The following is a 25000-nucleotide window of genomic DNA, read 5'->3' on the forward strand; positions in this document are numbered from 1 at the left end:
AAATATTATTGCTTAAAATATAGAAAACTAAAAAAAATTTACATATGAAAATAATAATCCGCCATTTTTAACTAGAATGATTCAAGCAAGAAAGGGAAATTCCCGTCATTCATTAAGGTGGGTAGATGGAGGAGAAAAATTCATTTCCTCCTTATTTGTGAAAGAAAATAAGTGTAAAGAGGAGAATATTTAAGTTGAGGGTGAAGTAACAAATTATTGTTTTCTCTCCAATCATTGGCTATCAATCAAGCATAAAGGCGGGACACGCTGATCGGGTTCTCTTTATTTTTTCTTTTGTGACTGAAAGAATCTGCTAAAGAAAGAATGTTACCCCCTTTTTCCCCCCGCCTCCTAAATATTACATGGTATGGGGAAGAACGAATGTTTTGTTTCTCAAGGATGTGTATCCTTTTAGACCTATTCAAATTTTCAATTCTGACTCCCCGCCCCCGCCTTAACGCTTGCCCCGTTTACCCTTTTCCACAGTATTTCTTCTTTCAATAAAAAGGTTCCAGGAAATGCCTCTTTTACTAGCCACCTGCATGGGAAAGGAGGGGGGGGGACTCAGTTGTTTTCTTTTGAAAACAAATCTCCCTCTTTTTCCTACATTCCAAGGGAGGAGCGTCACGAACGGTCACTCAATGGTCTTGGTAGATCTTCACTTCCCCTTTCTGGTGATTTATGGGTTCGATGCATAAATCAGAGGTTCAGTGCAAGCTAGAAAAAAAGAAAATGTGTCAAAAGATCTTTTTTTCTTTTTTTTTTTTTAAGGAAGGGGGAAGATGGAGAGATGTTTGTTTATTTTGATTGTTAAAAAGTGTCCGGGAAATCGGCGTCCGGATATGGGACGTTACACTGCATAATGAATTGAAATATTTACTTGAAAATTTATTATGTGAAATGCACAAAAAAAAATCTCTATCTTTCTGAGAAACACAAATTTAAGAGACTTTAATAAAATATGAGTTAAAAATGTAAATTCTAACCTCAGAAATTTGCTACAAGTTAGTAAATTGCATTAATATTGCATTAAATGTCTGTATTAATAGGAGTATCCCCTGGATATGTAGCACAAATATGCCAGTTATCTGGAAAAGGGAGAAGCTTAATTTCCCTCCCCATTTATTTGGAGTGAAAATAAAAATAAACTATTGGAACCATAGTTTTCAGATTGCAGCTAAAACTCCATATTTTAAGAGTGCTGAATGTAATTGCATCAAGCAAGTGGATGTTTGTTTCCCTTTGATTTTATACAAATCTGGATTAACTCAACTCTGCCATGAATTATTTCCAGAGATTTTTTATTTACAAAAACAATAGAACAATAGCCTACTGGAGTAAGTAACATGAACTACTGACTCAAGGCGCTCTGGGACAAAATTTCTATCCTTGTAAACTGTGACAAATTATCATGTAGTTGCTGCCTAACAATGAAAATGGAATATGTTCTACTCCATTGCAACTTTAAAAAAAAGACCATTATGGTATGGGATTAAAGAAGTGTGCCATGATCAATAGTTCCAACTTTATTTCATCATAAAATCATACAAATATATTTCAGTACATATTTGAGGCTATTAAAAGTGAAACATGTAAAGCAGATACATAGTTCGTGTTACTATTTGTGATATATTGAAAAAAGGTTATTTTTAAGTTTAATGGAAACTACATTTGGTGACATATTTCTATTAAAAAAATAAATAAAAAGCACCCCATGTTTAAGGAAAAAATTTTCTTTGGTATTAATATCATGAAGCATCTGATTGGAGCAGAAATAAAGGTGTGTTTTTTGTTAATTATCCTTCTTAAATCATTTGCATAATAAGCTTTTGTTTCCACTACTATTTTTTTGTAAAATAATATTGTATGTACCATAATTTATGGAAGAAACGCCGCACCTATCCTAAACGCCACACCCATAATAACGATTTAGCGGCAAAAGTGAACATATAACATTAATTCCTTATAAATACTACTAATGCTTTAAATTAAAATATAAATTAAAATTTATAAATGCATAATTATAATAAAATCAAGAATGTAATCTGTTATTGTATATTTTGGACAAACTGCTTAGAACAACATGTTACAATCGGCTGTTGGCGCCATCTTTAGGTAAAAAATTTAAATAACTAAATTTATATTAATTTAATATAAATGATTTTTTTACATTACTACATATTTACATTTTATAATTATCTTTTTTAATTTTATTTTATTTATTTATTTTTTTGAAACATACCTATTTTATTTAACTAAGAAGATATCAGTTTATATGTCGCACCCATAACAACAATGTAGCGACAAAAATTAAATATATTAAATTAATGCTTTATAAATATCACTAAAATTTAAAACTAAAATATAAATTAAAGTATAAAATGTGTAGTCTAACAAAAGCAAGAATCTGTTATTAAACACTTTGGACAAACTGCTCCAAATAATATTTTTACAATCGGTAATTGCTGGTGGCGCCATCTCTAGGTTAAGAATTATATAACTGACTTACATTGCAACATATTTACATTTTCAACTTAAGTGGGTCGCATCCACTTAAAATTTAGGCTCACTCAAACCCTTCAAATTCACTACATTCAGAATCCGAATTAAACAATTGAAGCAATTCTTAATCCAATTCAGCATCATCATTATTTTCATCTGTCGGATCACATTTTTCTTCGATAGAAACACTCGGGATTATTTCTGCCTGAGAAAAACCTAATTTTATAGTGTCCGGAGAAATTGCTTTCCAAGCTTCTGAAACCCATCGAGCTACAACTCTATATGAAGCTCTTTTCAAATTTCCGTTTTTTGTGTACGAGTGATTTTCGCCAGCCATCCATGCCTCCCAAAGTTTTCTCATGTGGCTTTTAAAATTTCTATTTACTGTTAAATACAGCGGCTGGAGTATTTTTGCTAGCCCACCTGGGATAACAGCTCTATTTGCCTCCTTTTTCACCGAGTCCAGCAAATGTGTCCGCATTGAATCCATCACAAGAATGCCACTTGGCTGGAAAAATGACCCTTTTCTTTTGCGCCAGACTTCATTAATCCAGTCAAGCATTATTTTCTCGCACATCCAGCCCTTCTCGTTGCATTTTATGATGACGTCACTTGGGAAAATTTCCTTAGGCAACGTCTTCTGCTTGAAAATCAGCATCGGTTTTAATTTTTCGCCATTAGCAGCACAGGCAAGCACACAAGTGAAGGATGTTTTTTCGTGCCCAGATGTAGCAATTGAAACGGTTTAATCACCAGTTTTATTTACCGTTCGGTTGGGTGGGCAATTGAACGTCAATGGAACTTCGTCCATATTGACCATTTGGCATTCTTTAATTCCTTTCTGAGCTCTTAAATCCTTCATATAATTAAAAAAGGATTCTTTTTTTCTTTTCAGTCATCTGGAAGACTTTGGGCGATCGTTGGTTTACTTTGCACAGATAATTTCCTTCTTGTCATGAACCGATGATACCAATTTGGATTGCTGTTAAAATTGGAAATTCCCATGTTTGCAGATATCTTTTTGGCTTGTAGACGAATTTTAATGGTGGATACAGGGGGTCCTTTCTCGCGTTGTTCAAAGATCCACTTTTCTAAAACATCTTCTAGCTCAGGCCAGAGCATAGTTCCACTTCTTCGTGCCCTTTTCATTTTCGGCATAATTTCTAGGCTTTCTTTTTCCGACCGCCATCGGCGAATGCATCTCTCATCTACTTCAAACTCTCGTGCTGCTGCACGATTTCCTATACTTTCAGCCCATTCAATAACTTGCAGTTTGAAAGCAGCTGTGTAAATCATATCTATTTTAGGAGGCATATTGTAACGTGAAAAAATATTAGCAAATACCAAAAAGAAAACTTTCCACAATTTAATTTCTCTACACTATGCAAAGCACGTTGTAACAAAGTGAGAAAAAATGTGAAAGAGCTATCAACCACTCGGTTTGACTGGAACTAGATCGAGATCAACCCATTTTCTTTAAGGGGTGGTGGGTTAGCAATAGTGGCACCATCTTTTGCCATAATTCGCAACTATTTTGATAAAAAATTTATATTCTCTTTGAAAAATGTAAAATTTATTTTTAAAATATCGTAAACGCCGCCACCGGCACAAACGCAGGACTTAAAATTTTTAACTCGTAAACACCACGGCGTTTCTTCCATAAATTACGGTAATTAATATTTTCTTATTCCAACAAGATTCAGTTTCTTTTATGCAAACAAAAAAATATATTGAATATTTGTTAGAATTTTCAGAAATTATTTTTATAAAATGTTAATAAATGGTTTTCAATAATAACTTTTATTTGTTCATTATCAGTGTTGTAGCCAGAGCTTAACTAAGGCAAACAAAGCGTATGTGCAAATTGGTAATTTGATTTTTTTTTCTAACTATAGGTGCTAGCTAAAATAAAGTTTCAGATTTTAAAAAATAACTTGTAAATGCATAAAATAGCAATAAAAATAATATTTTCGAGCAATTCAATACTCTAATAGGTGCAATAAATTTGTGATACCTGTTTTGTTTTGTTACAGTACCAACTATATGCATGCATCTTCATAGGAGAAAGTAAAATGTTTTCATCAGTTCCAGACTATGAAAAACAAAGAGATACTCAACTCTTGCAAAATGAAACAGCTGTACTGCATAATTTTTATTTCGTTATTAATATTAGTAAAACGTTAACAAATGAATAACATTTTTGACTAAAATAAAATTGTCAAATTTAATTGCTTTATTTATAAAGAGTAAATAAATAAATAAATAAATAGCATGGAAAGTTATAGTTTCAAAGAGCATAAATTTTTTGAAACATTTTTTAACAAGTATTTATTTCTACTTTAAAAAATTTTAACATCTGTAAATTTCAAAAAAAAAAAAAAAAAAAATACTATGAATAAACATCCAAATTATGTTATGTTTATGTAAATATTTTAAATATCATAACATTATAAATAAAACAAATTACAACATCCAGATTCACTTGAGACTTAATGATGGCTTTTTTATTACATAAATGTAATCTTTTTGGTGCATAGGGCATATCTAAGCTATGCTAATTAATTACTGCAGAAATATGATTTTTTGAATTTTATGTTTCAGGAAGTGCTCAACTGATTTTGTTCAAATTCAATTATTACTAAAATTTTTTCGCATGAATCTTTCGGTGAATGAGTTTTCCAAATGGATACAAAGAATTTTTGATTTATGCAATCAATTACCGAAATATGATGAACTATATAAATAGTAAAAATAACATTTAAGGTAAAAAACTTTTGACCATTTTTCTGAATAAACTATTGGGATCATAATTATATCTTCTTGATTGTGACAACTTCTCATATCCAGTAGTTGAAAGTTCAAAACCATTATAAAAAATAATGTTTATAACCAGAAAAAATATTTTTTTTGCCTAATTTTATAACTTAAAATTATTATCAGCACTAATTAATTACGATAATTTAGTTTGGGAATTTAAATCATGAAGATTTTACTTTATTTTATAACCGTCGTTGAACAGCTGACCCAGTTTCTGGGTTTACGACTACTAATGCTTAACTATGTAGCCTTGTAATTTTTAACCCTATCCAGAAGACAAGGTAACTTCTGGATCGAGTATTGGGAGAAATTTTGCCTTCGTGGAGGATTTTTTGATGGAACTACCCGCATTTGTGTTACACAGAGAGGAAGACCACGAGAACCTCCCACGGTTAGCCTGAGAGCAAGGGGGCTCTGACCCCTGATCCCTGTACCGCTGAGGATATTTTACGTCAGCACTGTGGTTGGTGCAAGCAGTATGAGGAATTAGTATCGACCAGCCATCAAGGCTCTAAATCACGAAGATTGGATCTGAAGCGTAAAATTCATTTCAAGAACTTAAAGTTCATTCAGACAGTAACATTATTTCATTCATTTTATGTACAACACAAAGCATAATAATGAAATCTCTTTTTATAAAAAATATGTATCTAGTTATTTAGTTAAACTTAGATATAGTTGATTTAAATGAAGTTACAGCTTAAATACTGAAATAGAAATATAAGTATCAACATTGGGAAAAAAAACTTGCAGTTTTATTGTATCCAACCTGCATATATAAATGTAGAAACATAATTGTTATATTTTTTTAAAGTTAGGTTACATTCTAAAATATGTACTAGTACAAATAAGAGCTGCAGTTGGCTTATATAAGTCATAAGAAATTAAGATGATAAGAAAGAATTTGGGGTAACATTATTAATTGTTCAAAAATTATTGTGAAGGACCACATTTTAATTTTTGGAAAAATTGATACTTTATTCTAAAAATTTCAATACTATAATTTTCAAACTTTCTCATTTTTATTCATGCTTCTTACAACAGAGTTTTACATGACCTTTTTAACACAAAGACCAACCATTTATACAAAAATGTCTCAAATATACCAAGGATTTCATAAAATTGGGGCACTCAATAAACAAGATCAACTGCAGTTTAAAATTTATTTTATACTAACTTTTTAAAGATTTATAAATCAGTTGAAAATTAGTTTTACTAAAAGTCTATTCGGTGCATTAATGAAATTCAGAATATTTCTGAATATATTAGATTTCACAAAGGATAGTAGATACTAATAGCTTGAAATATAAATTTTAGTTTGAGTTAGTTTATTCTTCGTTTTGTATAAACATAAAAATTTTCAACCATAAAACAAGCAACATAAAATAAATAATTGAATAATATAGAAAAAGAAGTACATACCTGACCAAAAAGAATGCGTTCCTCAAGATTATTGCAAATTAAGTAATAATTTGGTAAAACATATTCAGTACAAAAAGAAGATCCAATGGCTTGTTGCTGACAGAAAATTAGTTAATTTAAGATACATAAATAGTGTAATAGAATATTACTTATAGAATCACCAAACAATCAAAATGGAAACATTGTTACAAGAAAGAAGCACATTAAAAAAGACTTTAAGAATATTTTATAGTTATGTATGTTTTATATTATATTAAAATTCTAGTGCTCCTATTATATTAAAATTTTAGAAATTATTGTAAATAAAATTTTGGTTTTGATTTCATAAGTCACTATAGGCCTTCATAGGGCAGAATTTCACTAGTATTGTTAAAATTCTTTAAGCTTATAGGGAATAATAATTATTATATTAAAATAAATAGAATAAAACTTTTAAGTTCATGAAGAAATTTAATTCAGGAGTAAAACTGGTATAAATTGAAAAAGTATACAGATTTAGTTTAAATATCCATAGAACTAAGAGAAAAACTAGTTTGAAATAGTCATAACTTATTTATTTTCAATATTTTTATTGCACATAAAACACATTTTATAAGAAAGGTCTCTCAAAGCACATATACAATTTATATATAAAAGACGATTCTGTTAATATATGAATTATAGCTAGAAATGAAAATAGAAAAATAATGAAAAAACTTCAATGTTTGGTACATTTATAGTTTTGAAGATATTTTAACCTATAATACAGTTTCTTAGTCAGAAATCAATAGAATTTCAGATATTCTTTAATATCCCTTTGTTGATGAAATAAATCTTTGCAGTGACCATCCTCATTTATTATTTTTCATTCATGTTTTAATTTAGAAGCTTGTAAAATAAATAGAAAATAATTTAATGAAAAACCAAAACTTGAAAATCAATTTGGACACAATTTAAAATAAATGGCATTTGATGCTTGAAAAAGCTAAACTATTGATTAAATTAAAAGAAATCAGTTAGTGAATGAACACTCTCCTTCATTCCAATCAATTAATGAAAGAGATAACAATCTCCTTCAATTAAGAATATGAGCCTGGGCTGATTATTAATTTTGCAACCATAGTATTCATTTTTTTAATTTAACACAACAATCTAATCTTTTTTTTAAACACATAATCTATTCAGTTAATTCTTTTTCAAAAACAGCTCAAACCCAAATGATTAAAAAACATTTATGATTTTTGTAATTTTGATGAATTCATGATGATTATGAAATGGAATTTATGATTTTATTTAATTAAAACAGGTAAATATAATGTAGACATCAATTAGTTTTGAAGAGAGATTTTGCCTTTGGAGACTCCAGAATAATAAGAGACCACTGAATTTCCATACTTCAATCATAAATACAATAAAGTTTACAATAAAATCAACATTGATTGAATAACATTCACTTATTAAAGAAACTTAAAACATAATAACTTCATCACAAAATATAAATTTAAAAAACATTATTATTCGGGTTATTGATGCCAAAATAATAATTTAAACCATGCAAACTATCCTCAGTTAAAATTCTGCCAACAATAAGCTTTATTTTAAAAATAATATCCTGAAAATCATTGCAAATACGCAAATTTAAAGTTGAGAATAGGGAACAAAAATTCAATCGTTTTTCAAGTTCTTCTTTACCTTCTTTAAATAACAATCCTCCATTAGAAATGTTGCAAATAGAAAAAATTCTAAACAAAATATTAAATTTAGGCCCATGAATATAATAAGGCTCCTCTAAATTATTAAGAATGGTAAGCCTAATATAATTTTTAAAAACATGTTGCTAAATTTAAAGCCTAAATAATTGTTATACTTTTTTAACTATCTACACTATAATTATGATAAAGAAGCTATCTTCTAGTCCTATTTATATTTAAGTTTATATCAGCAAGAATCTCCCCTTATTTTTTGAAGTTCCAATATCTTTTCAACTGTATGTATATCAAATTATATTCAAGATTAGAAGGAAAATTGTGGATTACTCTTTTGAATACCCCATTAAGAATATCAAAAAACAATTTACCTGTGAAATCATATGGAATGTATAAGATAGAGTATGAATTGCTGACTGGCTAAGCCTAACAAAGCATGGATGAATTAAAAAATCCATATCAATGGCATGTTCCTATGGAAATGAATAAAAATACTTAAGTAATTTATTTTTTGTATATTTATTGACAATAGGGGATATACACTATACAAAATAATGATCAAAGTGAATAATTTTTTAGTCATAAAACTCACTAAAAATTTTAACTTTTCCCTATCTCCTTGAGAAACAGATTTGAATTCCTGAATAAAGCTTAAAAAAACACAATGCGAAGTTTCCGAACATAGTTTTAAGATTTTCTGTTACACAAAATCATAATTTTTTTATTGTTGTTAAAAAATACAGTTAAAGTAGAATAACCTTAAAAGCAGCGATTTTTGCAACAACAAAAAAAAAATTCGAAACAAAAGGAAATTTTTTTATTGAGATTTACTAAGAGCACCAACTGACTATATTCTAGAAAATAGACTACCCTTTCACTATAAATGAAAAATACTTTTCTTTTTATTTATTTTTGGAAGAAATAAAAAAAATTTTTCTTACAAAGTACTTACTTGATTTTAATTACTTTAGATTTCTAGTTAACTGAATTCTGGATTTTTGGGCTCTTACCGTCAGTTACAAGTCTTTTTCTTAGAAATATAACGCAATTTTAAAAATGTCAGAAAACAAATTAAGTAATACATGGAACTTAAAAGTTCTGGCACTTAAGGTGAAATTAAAAAAAAAATTATCTCAGAATTTTATTAGAAAATAAAAATAACATAATTATTAAACAATTAATTCAATCAAATTTTTTAAATTCAAAAGGTAATATTTTAAATTTAAATTAAGGTACTAAACTAATGAATTTTCAGAAATTGACAATTTAATCTTTATTTTAAGTTTAGATAATAAAAACACTTCCAAATTACAAACTTACACAACCAATTTTTTTATGCTACGTAGAACCTGTTTATCTCGAATCTCACAGGAAAGGTGAAACATTTGAGACAAAGAGGTTTCTAGCTATACAGGTACTTTAAAGAAATTAAATTTAATTAAGAAATTCTATTAAAAGTGCTTTAATAGTTTTTAGTAAAAAAATTTAGAAATTTCTTTAAATTAATTATACTACATACATCTATTTACATAACATTTTTTAAACATACATTTAACACTGAAATTTTTTTTCGAAGAATTTTGATGTATAACTTTATTTGTTTAGATTATTCTTTTAAGGTTAGAAAGAGCGAAATACCTCCTAGCCAACATTTTCCTGGGATTCAAGAATAGTTTATAAGAATTCTACAGCTTTTTCTACCTCTTTTGCATTCACTTTTTGTTCATCAATAGGATCTTCAGCTTCTTCTTCTTCATCTGAAATTCCTTTGATTTTTATCTATGATTTCCGCATCAGTCAATGTTCCGCATTTCACCAGACAGTTGTCCACTTGTAAAAATCTTCAAAATTAATGTCAACATTAAATCCAGATTTTATTGCATTCCATTCTGGCACTGCATTTTCAGCATCAACAGTTTCTTCTTTTATACTAATGCCTTCAACCTCTTGTTCATGATCTTCACAGCTATTCTTAAAACCAGCTTTTTAAAACCATTTTGGATAGTTTTTAGAGACACATTTCTCCAGACAAAACAGTAATTCTAATACAATCCAACATCTTTATTTTTGGAAGAGAACTTTTTTCATCAATGGCATCTACAAGTTTGCATAACAACTGTTTTCTATAGTTCACTTTAAAACTCCTAATTATCTTTTGATCCATTGGGAGCAATTTTGAGTTGAAAATGAATTTCTATTCCTAGTTTTCATATCTATGTTGAAAAGCTAACCCCTGGTGGTCACTACTCATTAACCCCTCACTTACTGTCAGAATCATTGTATTCCTTTCTAGTTAAGAAATTGCAGGGATAGTGATTGAAATTCCAAGAAACACTTCCAACCTAATTATCTCTACTTCCTGTGAGTTCATGAAATTCATTTCAGTTTGCAAGTTCTACTGATAAAGAAAGTTTTGATATTTGTGCTCTGTTATTAGAAATTCAAGAAATGGAGGTTTCGAAAAAAAATTTCGACATAAACATGGAAAATTCATTGATTTTAGACAGTAAATGTAGGGAATTGTAGAAATTTTGAGACATAGAGGTTTTCGAGATAAAGAGGTTCAAGATAAACAGGTTAAACTGTATATATATGCTAGCAATGAAGGCCATTTATATCATATCATTTTACATGTAACACTTGTGCCTTTTTGTTTTTCCAATCAGGTCATTGATTTTCTAATGAAACACAATGGATCCTCTTTATTTCAAGCCATTATTTAAATAAGAACATCTATATCTATAAGGAAAACAATTTTAATAAAAGGGTGGTTTAATGTTAATTTTTTTTTTATATAAAACTGCGTTGTTATAAGCATAATTTAATTTTAACAAAGAATTTTTCATAAATTTTTGGAAAATCGTTTCATTGAGATTTACCTTATTTTTTCCAAAAGTGAATGATATAGAAGCATGAATGTCCACAGGACTTATTAATGGCAGCATGGTTAAATTTCGATATTCCAATATATCCCAAGTCACACCTGAAGACAACTAAAGAAAACAGACAAATATACATAACTATAAAATAAATCAGCTCATAGAACTGATAAAGTGAAGGATTAGGCACTTTGTTTTCAACCATTATTTTAGGTATTATTTATATTCTTATTATTTGCATTTTAATAATAAAAATTGAGAATAAATACGAAAAGAGAGTTTTAAATTCTGGGGTGTTGAATTATAAGCCAATGTAAGATTGGCTGCAGAAAACCTAATATTAGGTTATTTACAAGAAAAGGTTAATAACAATCTATAAATCTAAAAATAATAACTCACACTGCACTCTACATCATATCTCAATTGACAAAAAGAGAGGAAAAATTGTTCTGTCTAAATAAAGTCACTTCTGTTAATAGTCAGTATATATATACCATGCCTACATATGATTCAGAATACATTATGTTTCATACAATTTACAAATTCTTAAAGGTTAGTAGCATTAATATTATTCCAGGTTTCATTAATTTCAGCCTTCAATTCCACCACAAACTGGAACTATCTACCAATGTCATATAAAGGCCTACTGGGGATATCCCAAACATTTTCTTTGGAATTTCAGATTCCATTAAGGATTGACACCAGCTGTTCAATTTGGCAGAAAACCAAAGTAGAACATTATAGAGGAGCGAAGAAAAAGTGCTCTGCTTAAAAAAACTGCTATTCTGGTAAGTGACTCATTCTCAGCTCATAAAACTGATAAAGTGAAGAATAAGTGCAGGCTTTTCTAATTTTTATATTTATTCATTCTATTTTCAACCATTATTTAATATATTTTTATGTTTGCATGTATGTTTCACAATATTTACTGATTATTGCTATTGCTCAACAAAAGGAGACATACAGGGGTTTGACAAAATAATGGAAACACTTCTGTACAAATAAATTTTTTTCATATTTCTCAAGAAATAATTCGAGAATCATTTTATAACTTCAGAAGTGTTTATATCATGGGATTTTTCATACTTCTCAATGAAGCTTAAAGCTTTTAGAGGTTTGAGTGCCAACAATAAATTGCAAACAGAAAATAGTGTTTTTGAACAAACTATGACAATAATGTAGGAATAAATTTGTAACTTGTAACATTTATTTTGGTTATATGAGATAATTGAAAAAATTTTCATAAAGGTAGATTAGATATTTATGGGAAATATGGACGTTTTTACAAAAAAAAAATTTTTTTTGTCCAATGTTTTTTTCACTGTAACATTAAATATATTCAATAAAATTTTTAGAGCAATTTAAAATTAATCAAAAAATTATTACTTTAAAATTTTAGAAAAATTTGTTTAAAGCTGCACAAGATATGAGCAATTAAAGTAGTTCTTTCAGACTACACATGCACAGGAAAAATGTGAAATTTTTTTTCGCATAATTCTGTAGAGAATCGTAAATAATAAAAAAAGTTTGATGTGAATATCCTAAAAAAATAAGAAGTTTCAAGCAATTTTCTCAGTAGTTTTAATACTTTTTAAAAGAAAGCTCAAAATGATAAAGGGCTTTCCACAAATTTCATTTGTACTATAGTACTATTAAACACGATTTATTAAAAATGACACTGGCATTGTTGGGGACCATCCCCCATTAAAGCATATTTTCTTTTGCCTGTTTTCATTTCTTATACAATCATATTTCGGTGCATAAACGTTTATTGTAAGGAATTATCATTTGTTATTTAATTTTGCCTTATGATACAAAATAATACTTGCAGAAAACTCCTTATCATTTTGAGTTTCTTTTAAAAAGTACAAAAATTCTTTGAAAATCGCTTGAAACTTTTCAAATAAGAATAATTAAAGCAATAATTTTGCAATTTTAAATTGCTCCAAATTTTCTTTTTGATGTTATTGAATATTTTTGAAGTTATAGCAACAACAACAAAACAAAAAATGTAAGATAAAAAAAAAACTAGTTTTTTTAAAAATGCCCATATCTCCTTAAATACCACAGATAGATTTACAAAATTTTGCGCAATTATCAATAATTATACATAATAACCAAAATAACAAATATAAAATAAGTTAATAATTTACTCCTACATTTTTTTGGCCTAGGGTGTTCAAAAACACTATTTTCCATTTGTAGTTTATTGTCGGTCCCTCAAACCTCTAAACTTCACTGAGAAGTATGAGAAATCAAATGATATAAACACTTTTGATGTTATAAAATGATTCTTTAATTATTTCTTGAAAAATACCGTATATTCCAGCGTATAACGCGCACTTTTAATACAAAAAACAACATTGGAATTTACGAGTGCGCGGTATACGCCGAATATAAAAAATTATAAATTAAAAAAATTTAAATATTGAAAAATACTTTTATTTTAAAGAAATAACATACCTTTACCTATATACTTTATTGATTTTCGTTATTACATAAATAGTTCATTATATTCGTATTACATAAATAGTTCATTATATTCGTCTTCCGTTATTTCTTCAGGCATGTCATCACAATCTTCATCATCTGTGTTACCCTCATCCATAAATAAACAGTCATCTTCTGATCCGTCCAGATTATTTGAAATGCTGCATTTTTTGAATGATTTTCTAACCATCTCAGGCATAATTTCATCCCATACTTTTAATATCCATTCGCGAACTGTTTCCAAACTTGCATGGTGCATATGTCCTCCTTTCGTGAAGGTTTTCTCGCCCTCCAACATCCAAGTGTTCCACTGTTTTCCTTAATTGGCTTTAAATGGTTTGTTTAAGCAGCCAATGGCTGAACTAATGGTGTCAATCCGCCCGGAACAACTGCCATATCGGTGTTACATTCTTTCAGCAATTTTTTTGTATTATCTGTAAGGTGGGACCTAAACATGTCCCACACTAAAAGGCTTTCTGGTTTTCTATTGATACTAGACGAGATATTGCACATGTACAATCCAAATTTTCGTGCGCGTTATACGAAGAGTATATCTTAAAATTTAAAAAAAGTTATTAGAAATTACGGATGCGCGTTATACGCCGGCGCGCGTTATGCGCCGGAATATACGGTATAAAGAAGGTATTAGAATAAGAAGAGTTTCCATTATTTTATCCACCCCTGCTGACAATGTATTTCTGGAGATTTTCAATGTTAGTGGATAGGATTATAAGCCTCCCCCTACCCACTTCAGCTTTAGAAAATTTTCTAAAAATTCTCAGCTTATATTAAGAAATATACCAAACTTACTTTTCCATACTTTGCAACATTTACCTCCTTATCAAAATAACATTCATTTTGTAATTTGAATGAAGGCATTTTACAAAAAGAATATCTGACTTCGACCACCAATAACTTATGTAAATGGCAATAAATTAGTTTCTACCATTTATCGTTAATTATTGGTAGAATTTATTGTTAGACTTTATGAGGTCTGAAGGGATAGCTGCGTTAAGTTCAACACCGTAGCTGAAACTGTTTTACAACATTAATAAACCACCAGTATAACGTCATAAGGAGATTACCCCGTGTCATGCCCTTAAAATACAAAGCTGCCTAGGCCATTAAAATTAGATTTCTTTTCTCATCTCAGTATAACATACCTCTAGTGATATTTGGCCCAATCAATTAAATTTTTACTTTGGCAAGGTTTTACTATAATTATTAGGTCATACATTTAATGGCAAATTACTTTAAGGTTCTAAAATGCATAAAATATAGAGAGAAAATAACTCAACAAACAGAACAAAAATTATTTCAAACATACTTCAGTTTTTATTTTTGAATTCCAGTTTGAGTAAGAAATATTTGGATTAACAAAAGAAACGGCTGAAAATTCTTGATTAGAAGGACACTCATCATCAAATTCAAATGGATGTAGACTAGGAGAACACCCTAAAGAAAAATCAAATTGAAATAATCTAGGGAAAAAGCATCCTCAGAAAAAAATGCATTTAAAATAATCTTGCTTTCTTATAATAGAAGATTTTCTATAATAATTCCTAAAAATCGAGAAATAAGAAAGAAACTACATGTTTTATTTTTTTATCACTTCACTTTTTAATTGACTCAAATAAATTTTCAAATTCAAATATTGATTTACATATAGATTATATTGATTTACAAATTAAAATCACTAGAGCTGCACAATGGGCTATTGGCGACGGTCTGGGAAACATCCCTGAGGATGATCCGAAAAAATGACATCGCAATTTTGATCCTCTGCAGAGGGGATGACACCTCCGCTTTGGTAGCCCGACAACCTGCACGGGAAGTCGAGCACTTTACTGTAGAACAGTTTAACGAGGGCCGATACCGCGCACCCTCGGTCCCTACGCAGGCTGATCCAAGTGATCACCCACCCGCACACTGACCGTAGCCAGTGATGCTTGACTTCGGTGATCTGCTGGGAACCGTGTCTTAACGATCAGTCCACTGCGGGACATTTGGTTAAGTCTTATTTTAAGATACCTAAAATGCATGAAAATACAGTGAACTCTCACTTATGCACCGGTGTAAGGGGCGAATTGAAAAAGGCGCATAAGTGAAAGAGACGCATAAGTGAAAAACTTCAAAATTCTAAAACGCATCGTAAATTGCAGTGACAATATGAATAAATATGTTTCTAAAGATTAAGTGTTAATATTTATACTGTTAAAGATTAAGTTTTAACATTTATATTGTTATAATGTTAATATTTATACTGTATACTATAATTATACAAAGAAAAAATTTAACATACCTAAAGACAATTAATTTTTTTACAAAATAATCCTTAATACATGTTTGTATTTGTTTTTGCCGACGTATTTCAAAAACAGTTTTTTCCAGTTCATTTAAATGGGATAAGGGAGTTTCAGAAGAAGAATTAAATTGTAAATAGTCACAAATAGTGTCTAATGCTTCTAATAATGCTGTGTGATTTGGAGGAGCTTTATCATCCTCGTCAGTATCATCCTCCATTTCATTCGCGATGTCATCAATGTCTCTTAATTCCGTTGTTAATAGATTATCATCAAAGGCAATAAATTCATTAAAAGAAACAAGTTCGTTTGATACAGCTTTCCACTCGGTATCACTAAAATCGATATCCCAATCTTCTTCAATTTCGCTAACTTGATCTATAAATTCATTTTCATCTGAAGATATAAATCCAGTTTTTTTGAAGCAATTCCTTATGCAGGATTGTCCAATGCTTCTCCATGCAGCGCATACCATATTCATGGCATCCAGAACTTAAACCTTTACGTCGGCAGCTGCTGATTTACTTGTTTCCAGTTCTGCTAGATATCGACGAATCAGTGTTTTTCTATAATGCACTTTCAAGGAATGGATAATACCTAAATCCAAAGGTTGTAACTTGCACGTGCAGTTTGCAGGAACAAACACTACTTTGATGTGTTGAAAAGTTGGTAAGTCTCGTGGATGGGCTGGACATTGATCCATAAAAAGGAGGACTTTTCTGTTTTCTTTTTCCATTTTTTTCCAAATGCATGAAGAAAAGGTAAAAAAAAAATTGAGGTCATCCATGCTGCTTTATTGCTTGAGTACTCACAGGGAAATCGCCTTATTTTTTTAAAACAGCGAGGCTTTCTTGATTTGCCAATAATAAAAGGGGAATGCTTTTCTGATCCATCTGCATTACAACATAATAAAATGGTTAATCGTTCCTTACTGTTTCTTTCACCGTGGCAGGTTCCCCCTTAAATGCCAATGCTGTCTTAGGCATCATCCTGAAAAACAAACCAGTTTCATCACAATTAAAAATGTCCTTTGGTTTGCAACCATTAATTAAAGATTTTAATTCATCTTTCCATTGCTCTACAGTCTTTTCGTCCACGCTAGCACTTTCACCAGATATGGTACGAGTTTCTAGGCCATGTCGGATCTTAAATTTCTCCACCCATCCATGTGAAGCTGAAAAATTTCCAATTTTCAAAGTTTCTGCGAGATGAACTGCTTTTTGCCTCAGTAATTCTATATTAACCGGAATGTTGGAAGCACGAGCCTCTTTAAACCATTCTAATAAAACACTTTCCAGTTCTTGAAACTTTCCACCTTGAATATGACTTCTCTTCGAGGATTTAATTCCACATTCCCGTTGAGCAGCAACAATTGCATCCTTTTTTCTTAAAATCTCTTTTGAAGTTGATTCAGGAATTTTAAAATGATCAGCTAAAGCTTTTTTAGTCGTTAATGGATTTTCATCAAATCTCTTTATGATATCCACCTTAAAAGATAAGCTCAATTTCGTTCTCTTTGCCATTTCGTTAAGAGGCAAATCTTAAATGCTACACAAGTTCAAGTTAGACATAAATGACCAGTTCTTCACAAAACATTTGAGTTTTATGGGAGAGGGTGAAACGTCACATGATAAATTTCTAAGGAAAGTACTTGGCGTCATAATATGCTGCACAATAAGTTGTTTGATTATTAGTGTCACTGAACATACCATCTCCTTTTATTTACTTGAGATGTCCATCTGACTGAAAGTAAGTGATAGCGGTCTCTTTCATCTTTCGTATTCCAGGTGTCTTTTTTTTTCTAGAAAGCAGCATGGGAGTAAAACTAACCTCTGGGCCAGAGGAATGGTCATTTTCTTAAAGATGAATGGGCTTTCATTGTTGTTGGTGTAACAGATAAGACACCCTATTCAAATATGTGGAAAGAATGTCTTTCTAAATCAGCAAAAATGTGAAGTTCACAGGAGAAAGAAAAGTGAGCTATTCGATAGGATTTAACAACATAATTTTTTTATCTGTAACAGGAATTGCTTATTTGCTTCAATTTTTAATTTGAAACCTTTTTTTTTTAAAAAAAAGGGGGGGAAGGAAAAAGTGTTTAAAGGAAGAAAAAAATAAAAATGTTAGCCTAAAATTTCGGCGCATAATTGAAAAATTTATTTTTAGAGCGACGCATAAACGAAGGATGATTATCATTATTTTCCAACCTAATGTACTGGGACTTAGAAATATCGTCATATAAATGAAAAAGGCGCATAAAAGAGGTGGTGCATAAGTGAGAGGTCACTGTATGATATATCATAATAGAGATTGTTATTTAAAATCATCTCAAAACAGTAATATTAACTAATAATAAAATAATGGTTAATTAAAACATGCACTAATTTAGCTTCACAAATTTTCTTTTATAAATTATTTTAAATACATTTCAAAGCAGTTAAATTAATATAAAAATATGTATAATTCTGTTTATTAAGCAAACAAAATTACTTCCGAAAATAAACTTTTGTTGAACAATCAACAATCAGAACCTTATTACGGATTACTAATAAAATGATTCAGGGGCGTACGCAATGGGGAGGGGGTTAGAGGTTTAAACTCCCCCCTTGAGCTGAGACAAAATGGCAAAAATAAAAGTTTTAGTAGAAATTATGTGGGCTATTATTTTTTTAAGACTATATATTTTTATTTGCCTTATGCCTACTTTTTTTTCTCACGGTATTTCTCAGAATACTGAAAAAACATTTACTAAATAAGGTTGTACTTTTGAAACCAAAATCACGCGATACTGTTACGGGCGAGTCCCCATCGCTGGTTCCTTTCTGCCCTGCCAGTCGCGATAGTTTTCGAGACTGGCTGGCATTGTGTACTTTTCACTCCAAATGATGCCGGTTCTGGCAAGCAACCTTTAGGACAACTGAGCAATGTAAAATGAGACAACTGGAAAAAAGCAGTAGAGCGATTTTCTGAACATGAGAAATGTCTTTATCACAAAAAATAAATCGAAACTGCTGGGACATTAAACGATATTTTACTTGGAAAGATGAAACCTGTGGATGAACAAGTTGACAGTGAAGCAAGCAGAAGAAAATTAGAAAATATGAAAAACATTACTCCAATCATTGAAACCATTCTATTTTGTGGAAATCACGGTCTCGCTCTAAGAGGACATAAGGATTCGGGAATAATTGCTAAACAACCAGGTGAAGAGAATGACGGAAATTTTCGGACATTGCTTCGTTTCCGAAGTAAGACTGATTTGACTCATGAGAACATTTTAGAGTCAAGCAGAAAAAATGCTCAGTATACCAGCCCTCGATTTCAGAACGAAGTTATTGAGGTTTGTAATATTTTAATCCGGCAAAAACTAGTCAGCAAGATTAATGATGCCACTTGCTTCTCCATACTTGCAGATGAAACAACTGATATTGCAGATATAGAGCAATTATCGTTATACGTTCAATATGTCGATAAAGAAAATGTTAACATCACCGAACAGTTTTTGCAATTCATTCCAGTGCATGACTTAACCGGAAAAGCAATCGCAACAACAATATTAGATCAATTACAGTCTAAGAAAGTTGATATAAAAAAGTTACGTGGACAGTTTTATGATGGTGCTGCATCAATGAGTGGAAAAATTAATCGTGTACAAGCCCACGTAAGAAGTATTGTCCCATCAGCACTCTATGTACATTGCTCTGCTCATAGCCTCAATTTGGCCGTATCAAATGCGTGTGGAATAACTGGCATTAGAAATTGCTTAGGGACAATTAAAAACATTATACAACTTTTTAAATACCCCAAAAAGACAGCATGTCCTATCTTCAGCAATAGAGGAGATGGAAACCAGCTCTAAGTGGGAGAAAATTAAACAGCTATGTGCAATCTGTTGGATGGAAAGATACGACTCAGTAACTGCTGTGGTGGAACTTTTCGAGAATATCGTTTAAACTCTTAAGAAAATATCAGAATGGAGGGATAAGGAATCAGCTACTCAAGCTAGTTCTTTACTGTGCACAGTATCTAATTGCCAGTTCGTAATATCTCTTTTGTGCTTTTACAAAGTTTTTACCATAACAATCCATCTTTGTAGATACCTACAAAAAACAAGCATAGATTTGATAGAGGCATTGAGTCTTGCAGAAGATGGTATTAAAGAACTAAAATTAATGTGTGAAAATGCCACTGAAGCATTCTCTGATGTCAGCTCTTCTTCTCTTAAGATAACAAGCATTGGATCTTCCATATAAATCCCTAGAATAACGGGATGTCGGAAAATTCGAACTAATCTTCCCTCATCGACACCTGAAACATATTTCAGAGTTAGTGTATTTATTCCATTTATAGAAAATTTTATAACACAATTAGACTTAAGATTTGTATCGCATCGTGATATTTTGAAAGGATTTCAGTGCCTTCTTCCTGCCGATTTTTTCATTTGCCAACCTTCAAACATAAAGGCTTTTGAAGCACTAGTGGAATTTTACACTCAAGATTTGGATACCTATAAAGAAAGCCTTAAGTCTGAACTAAAACTCTTGTATAAAAGATTAAAAAGAATTAGTGAAGATGAAGGTAGTGTTCCAAAAACTGCGGCAGATGCTCTTGGAATGTGCAATAAAGATATAACACCAAAATTTTTTAAACTCTTAGAAATATTGGTCGTTTCACCTATTTCAACGAGAGCAAATGAAAGATCCTTTTCGACTTTACGCCGTATAAAGACTTATTTGCGCAATTCAACAGGTAATAATAGAATGAATGGATTGGCACTCTTAAACATTCATAGAAAATTTACCACAGCTGTAGAAGACATTTTAAACGAACTTGCAAAAAAACCAGTCGTTTGGATATTACTGTATAAATCAATAAATTTTTAGCGTGTTTGTATACTGGTTTAATTCCCTGTTATTTGTTGGTGAGTTATTTTTTCTTATTCTTTGGTCAAATTCATTGGTTTTCTATAGAATATTCACATTTATACGGTTATTATTTAGGTAGCTCTTACATTATGAGTATTTTTTTCTGGCTTGATCAATTCCTACTTTTTAATAAAAGTAAAATATTTTACCTCCTATTTTTTAAAAAAAAATTATGCTCGTAAACTTAAGAGATCAAATCAAACTTTAACTAAACAATGTTGTCTAAATAAAAAGTCAAAATTGTCTAGCTGTCTAAATTAGGGAAATAATAGTGTTTTATTACATACTCGAATTTTTTTTAGTAGTTTCATAAAATTCTGAACCCCCCCCCCCTGAAAAAATTCTGCGTACGCCACTGAAATGATTAAAGATCTTCTGATATGAAAATAAACTTGCGTTAAAAGTGCTCTTTTAATGAAATAAAAAATATGAATCATTTTAAGGAATTTTCTTTTATTAAACATGAAAGTGTCATATTATACTGATATTCATGTATGTAGTAGTAAGAAATCAGAATGTGAATACCTGTTTTCTCAAAATGATTATAGCAAATCATTTTAAGGAGTTCAAATGATGCTCGCATACGAAAAAGAGGTACTAAATTTGCATCAAAGCAAGAATCAACTGACATGCATGCTGCTAATGCAAGAGGAGAAAGGAGAGGTTTTCTTTTGTCATAAATATTATCTTCATTACTGAAATATAAAATTTTTAAGAGTTCAAATAAAAACTAGTAGTAGTGAATAATTTAAATAAACAAAAATTAATTTATGAAAAAGGGTTACCAAATTAATCTAAAAATTTGCAAGGGACACTAAGAAAAGGGAATAAAAAATATACTATTTTGATGCAGTAAAAACTAAGGATAGGATAATTAAATTTTTGCAAATGGCTATTATTTACTATATCATTTTTTGGGTATTGGCACTTACAAACTGATATAATCAAGTATCAGAAAACCTGATACTTTAAGTATTAGAAACATATAAATCTTAATTAAGAACACAAATATAAGTTGAGGTTAAACATTATTAAAGAAAATTTCGATTGCTTTTATTAGCGCTAAAAGTCTGCATTAAGTTTATAAGCTTATCTAGAACTTTATTTAACTAAAACTGCAGACTCAGAAATGATTTTGGTTATAAAATGAAACAAAAGTTGATTTAAATTGAATACAAAATTAAAATTATTTTCCTTAAAAAAAAACTTATTTAACGTGTAATATACGTAGAAATTTGAAATCGTGTATTAATTGAAATCAATCAGCTGTTATCTTTACTTATTATTACGATTTATGATTATTATGAAAGTAATAGCAAAAGAAAGTATACAATTAGTTTAAGTACCATTCCTGTTAGAAATATTTTACTTTATCGTAGATAATACCTAAATAATGAGTTAAAAATTAAATCCTTAATTTTTTTCAAAAAAACATTTTATTTGAACTGTACAGAGTACTTTTTATTAAAATTTTATGCAATCATGCTTTGAATGGAACATTTTATTGAAGCGAATACACTAACTAATCAAAATTATTTCACAGATATAATATATACTTTTTCTAAACATTAAATTCCATTTGATGTTTAAAACTATCGAATAAAATAACATGAAAACCTATTAAAATAAAATACAGTAGAGAACCGATTATCCGGAACGATCGGGACTATCGCTATTCCGGATAACTGATTTTTCCGGTTTTCTGAATAGCTACAAAAAGCCCTTTTTTTAGTGTTAAACCCAACTAATAAAATAAAAAAAAATATTTGGAAATAATCTTGAAAATAAGAAAAAACGATGAAGTAATACACTAATGATTATTTCTGAAATGATGGTAAGGTAAAAATCTTTCAAAAAAGAAAGAAAAATCCTAAAATCTTATGATGAAAAAAATTTTTTTTTTTAAAAATTGCGGGAAAATTTATCGAATTTCGTTCCGGTTTTTTGGTTTTCCGGTTTTCTGATTTCCGGATAACGGGTTCTGTACTGTATATCAAAATAAAAATTTTAAAATTTATGCATAAAAAAACAAAGTAAATTAAAACAATAAGAGACATAATTTGAATATAAAACGGAATCATAATTAAGAGAGACACTTAGTAAGATTGCCTAAGATGAGACAAAAAGTTTGTATCAGCTTCAGATATCAAAGGCCTAATACTGATACAAAAGGAACTGCTTCACACATTATAACGTTTAGGGAGTATGAGAGAAACCAGTTCCAAAACCAGGCTGATTCAATATTAATCCAAAATGAATAAATCTAATTGAGATACTTCCAATTTACAATTTTTTATTCAAGAGTGTCTAATTGCTTTTTAATTGAAACACAATTCTATTTAAAGTTTTATTAGACACTTAAAAAGGCTGCACAAAAAATGTACATTCTATAAATCGGGATGTGACTTTGCAAAATTTAAAAACATTATTAATTTTAAAAAAATGCATGTATAAATAAGATAAATCAGAATGTATTTAGGTAAAACAGAGTCACATGCCTTTTACTCAAATTGAGTAAACCAAGAAACATGAATACCAATTAGTTTAGAAGCCAAAGGATACTTAATTCTATTACACAGAAAAGAATATGATTGAAAAATTTTCAAAATTGAAAAACTTGTCTTAAAATGTCAACTGAATATGTGCAGTAAATTTATTCTTCAAAGCATATTATTGTTATTTTAATAGATATAATATTTTTTAGATAATTACCCTAGATCTTGGTGCATAAGTAGACTTTTTAAACATCCAAAATTTTATGAAAACTAAGGGGTTGACTTATGCACCGGAAATAAAGCCTGATATTCTTTAATTGTAATATAATTATGTGTTTTCTTCTTGATGAAGTTTAAAGCTTTTAGAGGTTTGAGGGACCAACAATAAATTACAAACGGAAATTAGTATTTTGAATATTCTATGCAAAAAATGTACCAATAAATTTGTAACTTGTAGCAATTATGTTACAGAGTCTATGCAATAATTGCAAAAAATTTCGTAAGCCTAGATTGAATATTTACAAAAATATGGGCATTTATATAAAAAAAAAAAAAAATTTCGGATGCTTTTTGCTATAACTTACAAAATATTTGATAAAATGCAGAGTTATTTAAAATTAGTTAAAAAATTTTTGCTCTCAAATGTGAGAAAAATTCTTTTAAAAATGCGCAAGATATGAGTAATTAAAGTAATTCTTTTATACTGCACACTCACTGGTAAATGCAAAATTTTTTTTCTTAATTTTTTTAGAGATTTGTATTTGGCAACTAATAAAAAAAAGTCCGATTTGAATACTTTAAAAATTCAAAAAGTTTCAAGCGATTTTCTAAGTAGTTTTTGTCCTTTTTAAAAGAAACTTAAAACGATAAGGAATTTTCTACAAATATTATTTAGTATCATACAACAAATTTAAATAATAAATGATAAGGCTGTACATTAAACCTTCATACACTAAAATAAGATTGTATAAGGAAAGAAAATATGCAAAAGAAAAGATAATTTAATGGGCATGATCCCCAACAATGCCAGTGTTATTTCTAATAAATTTTATTCAATAGTACAAAAAAAATTGTGAAAAATCTTTTATCATTTTAAGTTTCTTTTAAAAAATACAAAAACTAATAAGAAAATTACTTAAAACTTTTTAAATGTTTTAGATATTCAAATTGGATTTTTTCCATTAGGTGTAAAATACAATTCTCAACAAAACTTAAATTTTTTTAAAAATTTTTTCATTGCTTGAGCAGTATAAAAAAAACCTACTTCAATTACTAATATCTTGCACATTTTAAACTAATTTTTCCCAAATTTTAAAGCAATAATTTAGTAACTAATTTTAATAATTCTAAAAGCTTTGTTTAATTTTATTGAACGTGTTTAAAGTTATAGCAAAATTATAAAACGAAAAAAATATATATATATTTTTTTATAAAAATGTAAAATATTTAATATTTAAACTAGCAATATTTAAACTAGAATTT

General features: G+C 29.3%; 2 protein-coding genes across 2 annotated transcripts in view; one reads left to right on the top strand and one right to left on the bottom strand.

Annotated features, from left to right (window-relative positions):
* The window catches only part of LOC107452507 (vacuolar protein sorting 13B), a 175474-nt gene that overhangs the window by 89059 nt on the left and 61415 nt on the right, over nucleotides 1–25000 (top strand). The window contains exons 22-24 of the mRNA XM_071187283.1: nucleotides 1050–1230; nucleotides 19142–19766; nucleotides 20449–20847. Of these exons, the coding sequence (XP_071043384.1) occupies nucleotides 1050–1230; nucleotides 19142–19766; nucleotides 20449–20847 (1205 nt within the window). The remainder of the gene's footprint in view (nucleotides 1–1049; nucleotides 1231–19141; nucleotides 19767–20448; nucleotides 20848–25000) is intronic.
* On the bottom strand, nucleotides 4475–21704 carry LOC139427055 (intermembrane lipid transfer protein VPS13B-like). Its single transcript, XM_071187595.1, has 7 exons — nucleotides 21549–21704; nucleotides 19901–20406; nucleotides 15123–15250; nucleotides 11306–11419; nucleotides 8798–8899; nucleotides 6742–6837; nucleotides 4475–4594 (listed from the first exon to the last, which is right to left on the bottom strand). Exons 2-7 carry the CDS (start codon nucleotides 19914–19916, stop codon nucleotides 4490–4492), a joined length of 561 nt encoding a protein of 186 aa, XP_071043696.1. The 5' UTR covers nucleotides 19917–20406; nucleotides 21549–21704; the 3' UTR covers nucleotides 4475–4489.

The sequence above is a fragment of the Parasteatoda tepidariorum genome, chromosome X1, assembly GCF_043381705.1.
Source record: "Parasteatoda tepidariorum isolate YZ-2023 chromosome X1, CAS_Ptep_4.0, whole genome shotgun sequence".
Classification (NCBI taxonomy): Eukaryota; Metazoa; Arthropoda; class Arachnida; order Araneae; family Theridiidae; genus Parasteatoda; species Parasteatoda tepidariorum.

What these genes read in the sequence shown, in the direction of transcription:
- LOC139427055 (XM_071187595.1), bottom strand. An exon ending in TCACTTTTGGAAAAAATAAG is followed by an intron (nt 8,900 to 11,305) that starts GTAAATCTCAAT and finishes TCATTTCCATAG; the next exon opens with GAACATGCCATTGATATGGA. An exon ending in CATTCCATATGATTTCACAG is followed by an intron (nt 6,838 to 8,797) that starts GTAAATTGTTTT and finishes ATTTTCTGTCAG; the next exon opens with CAACAAGCCATTGGATCTTC.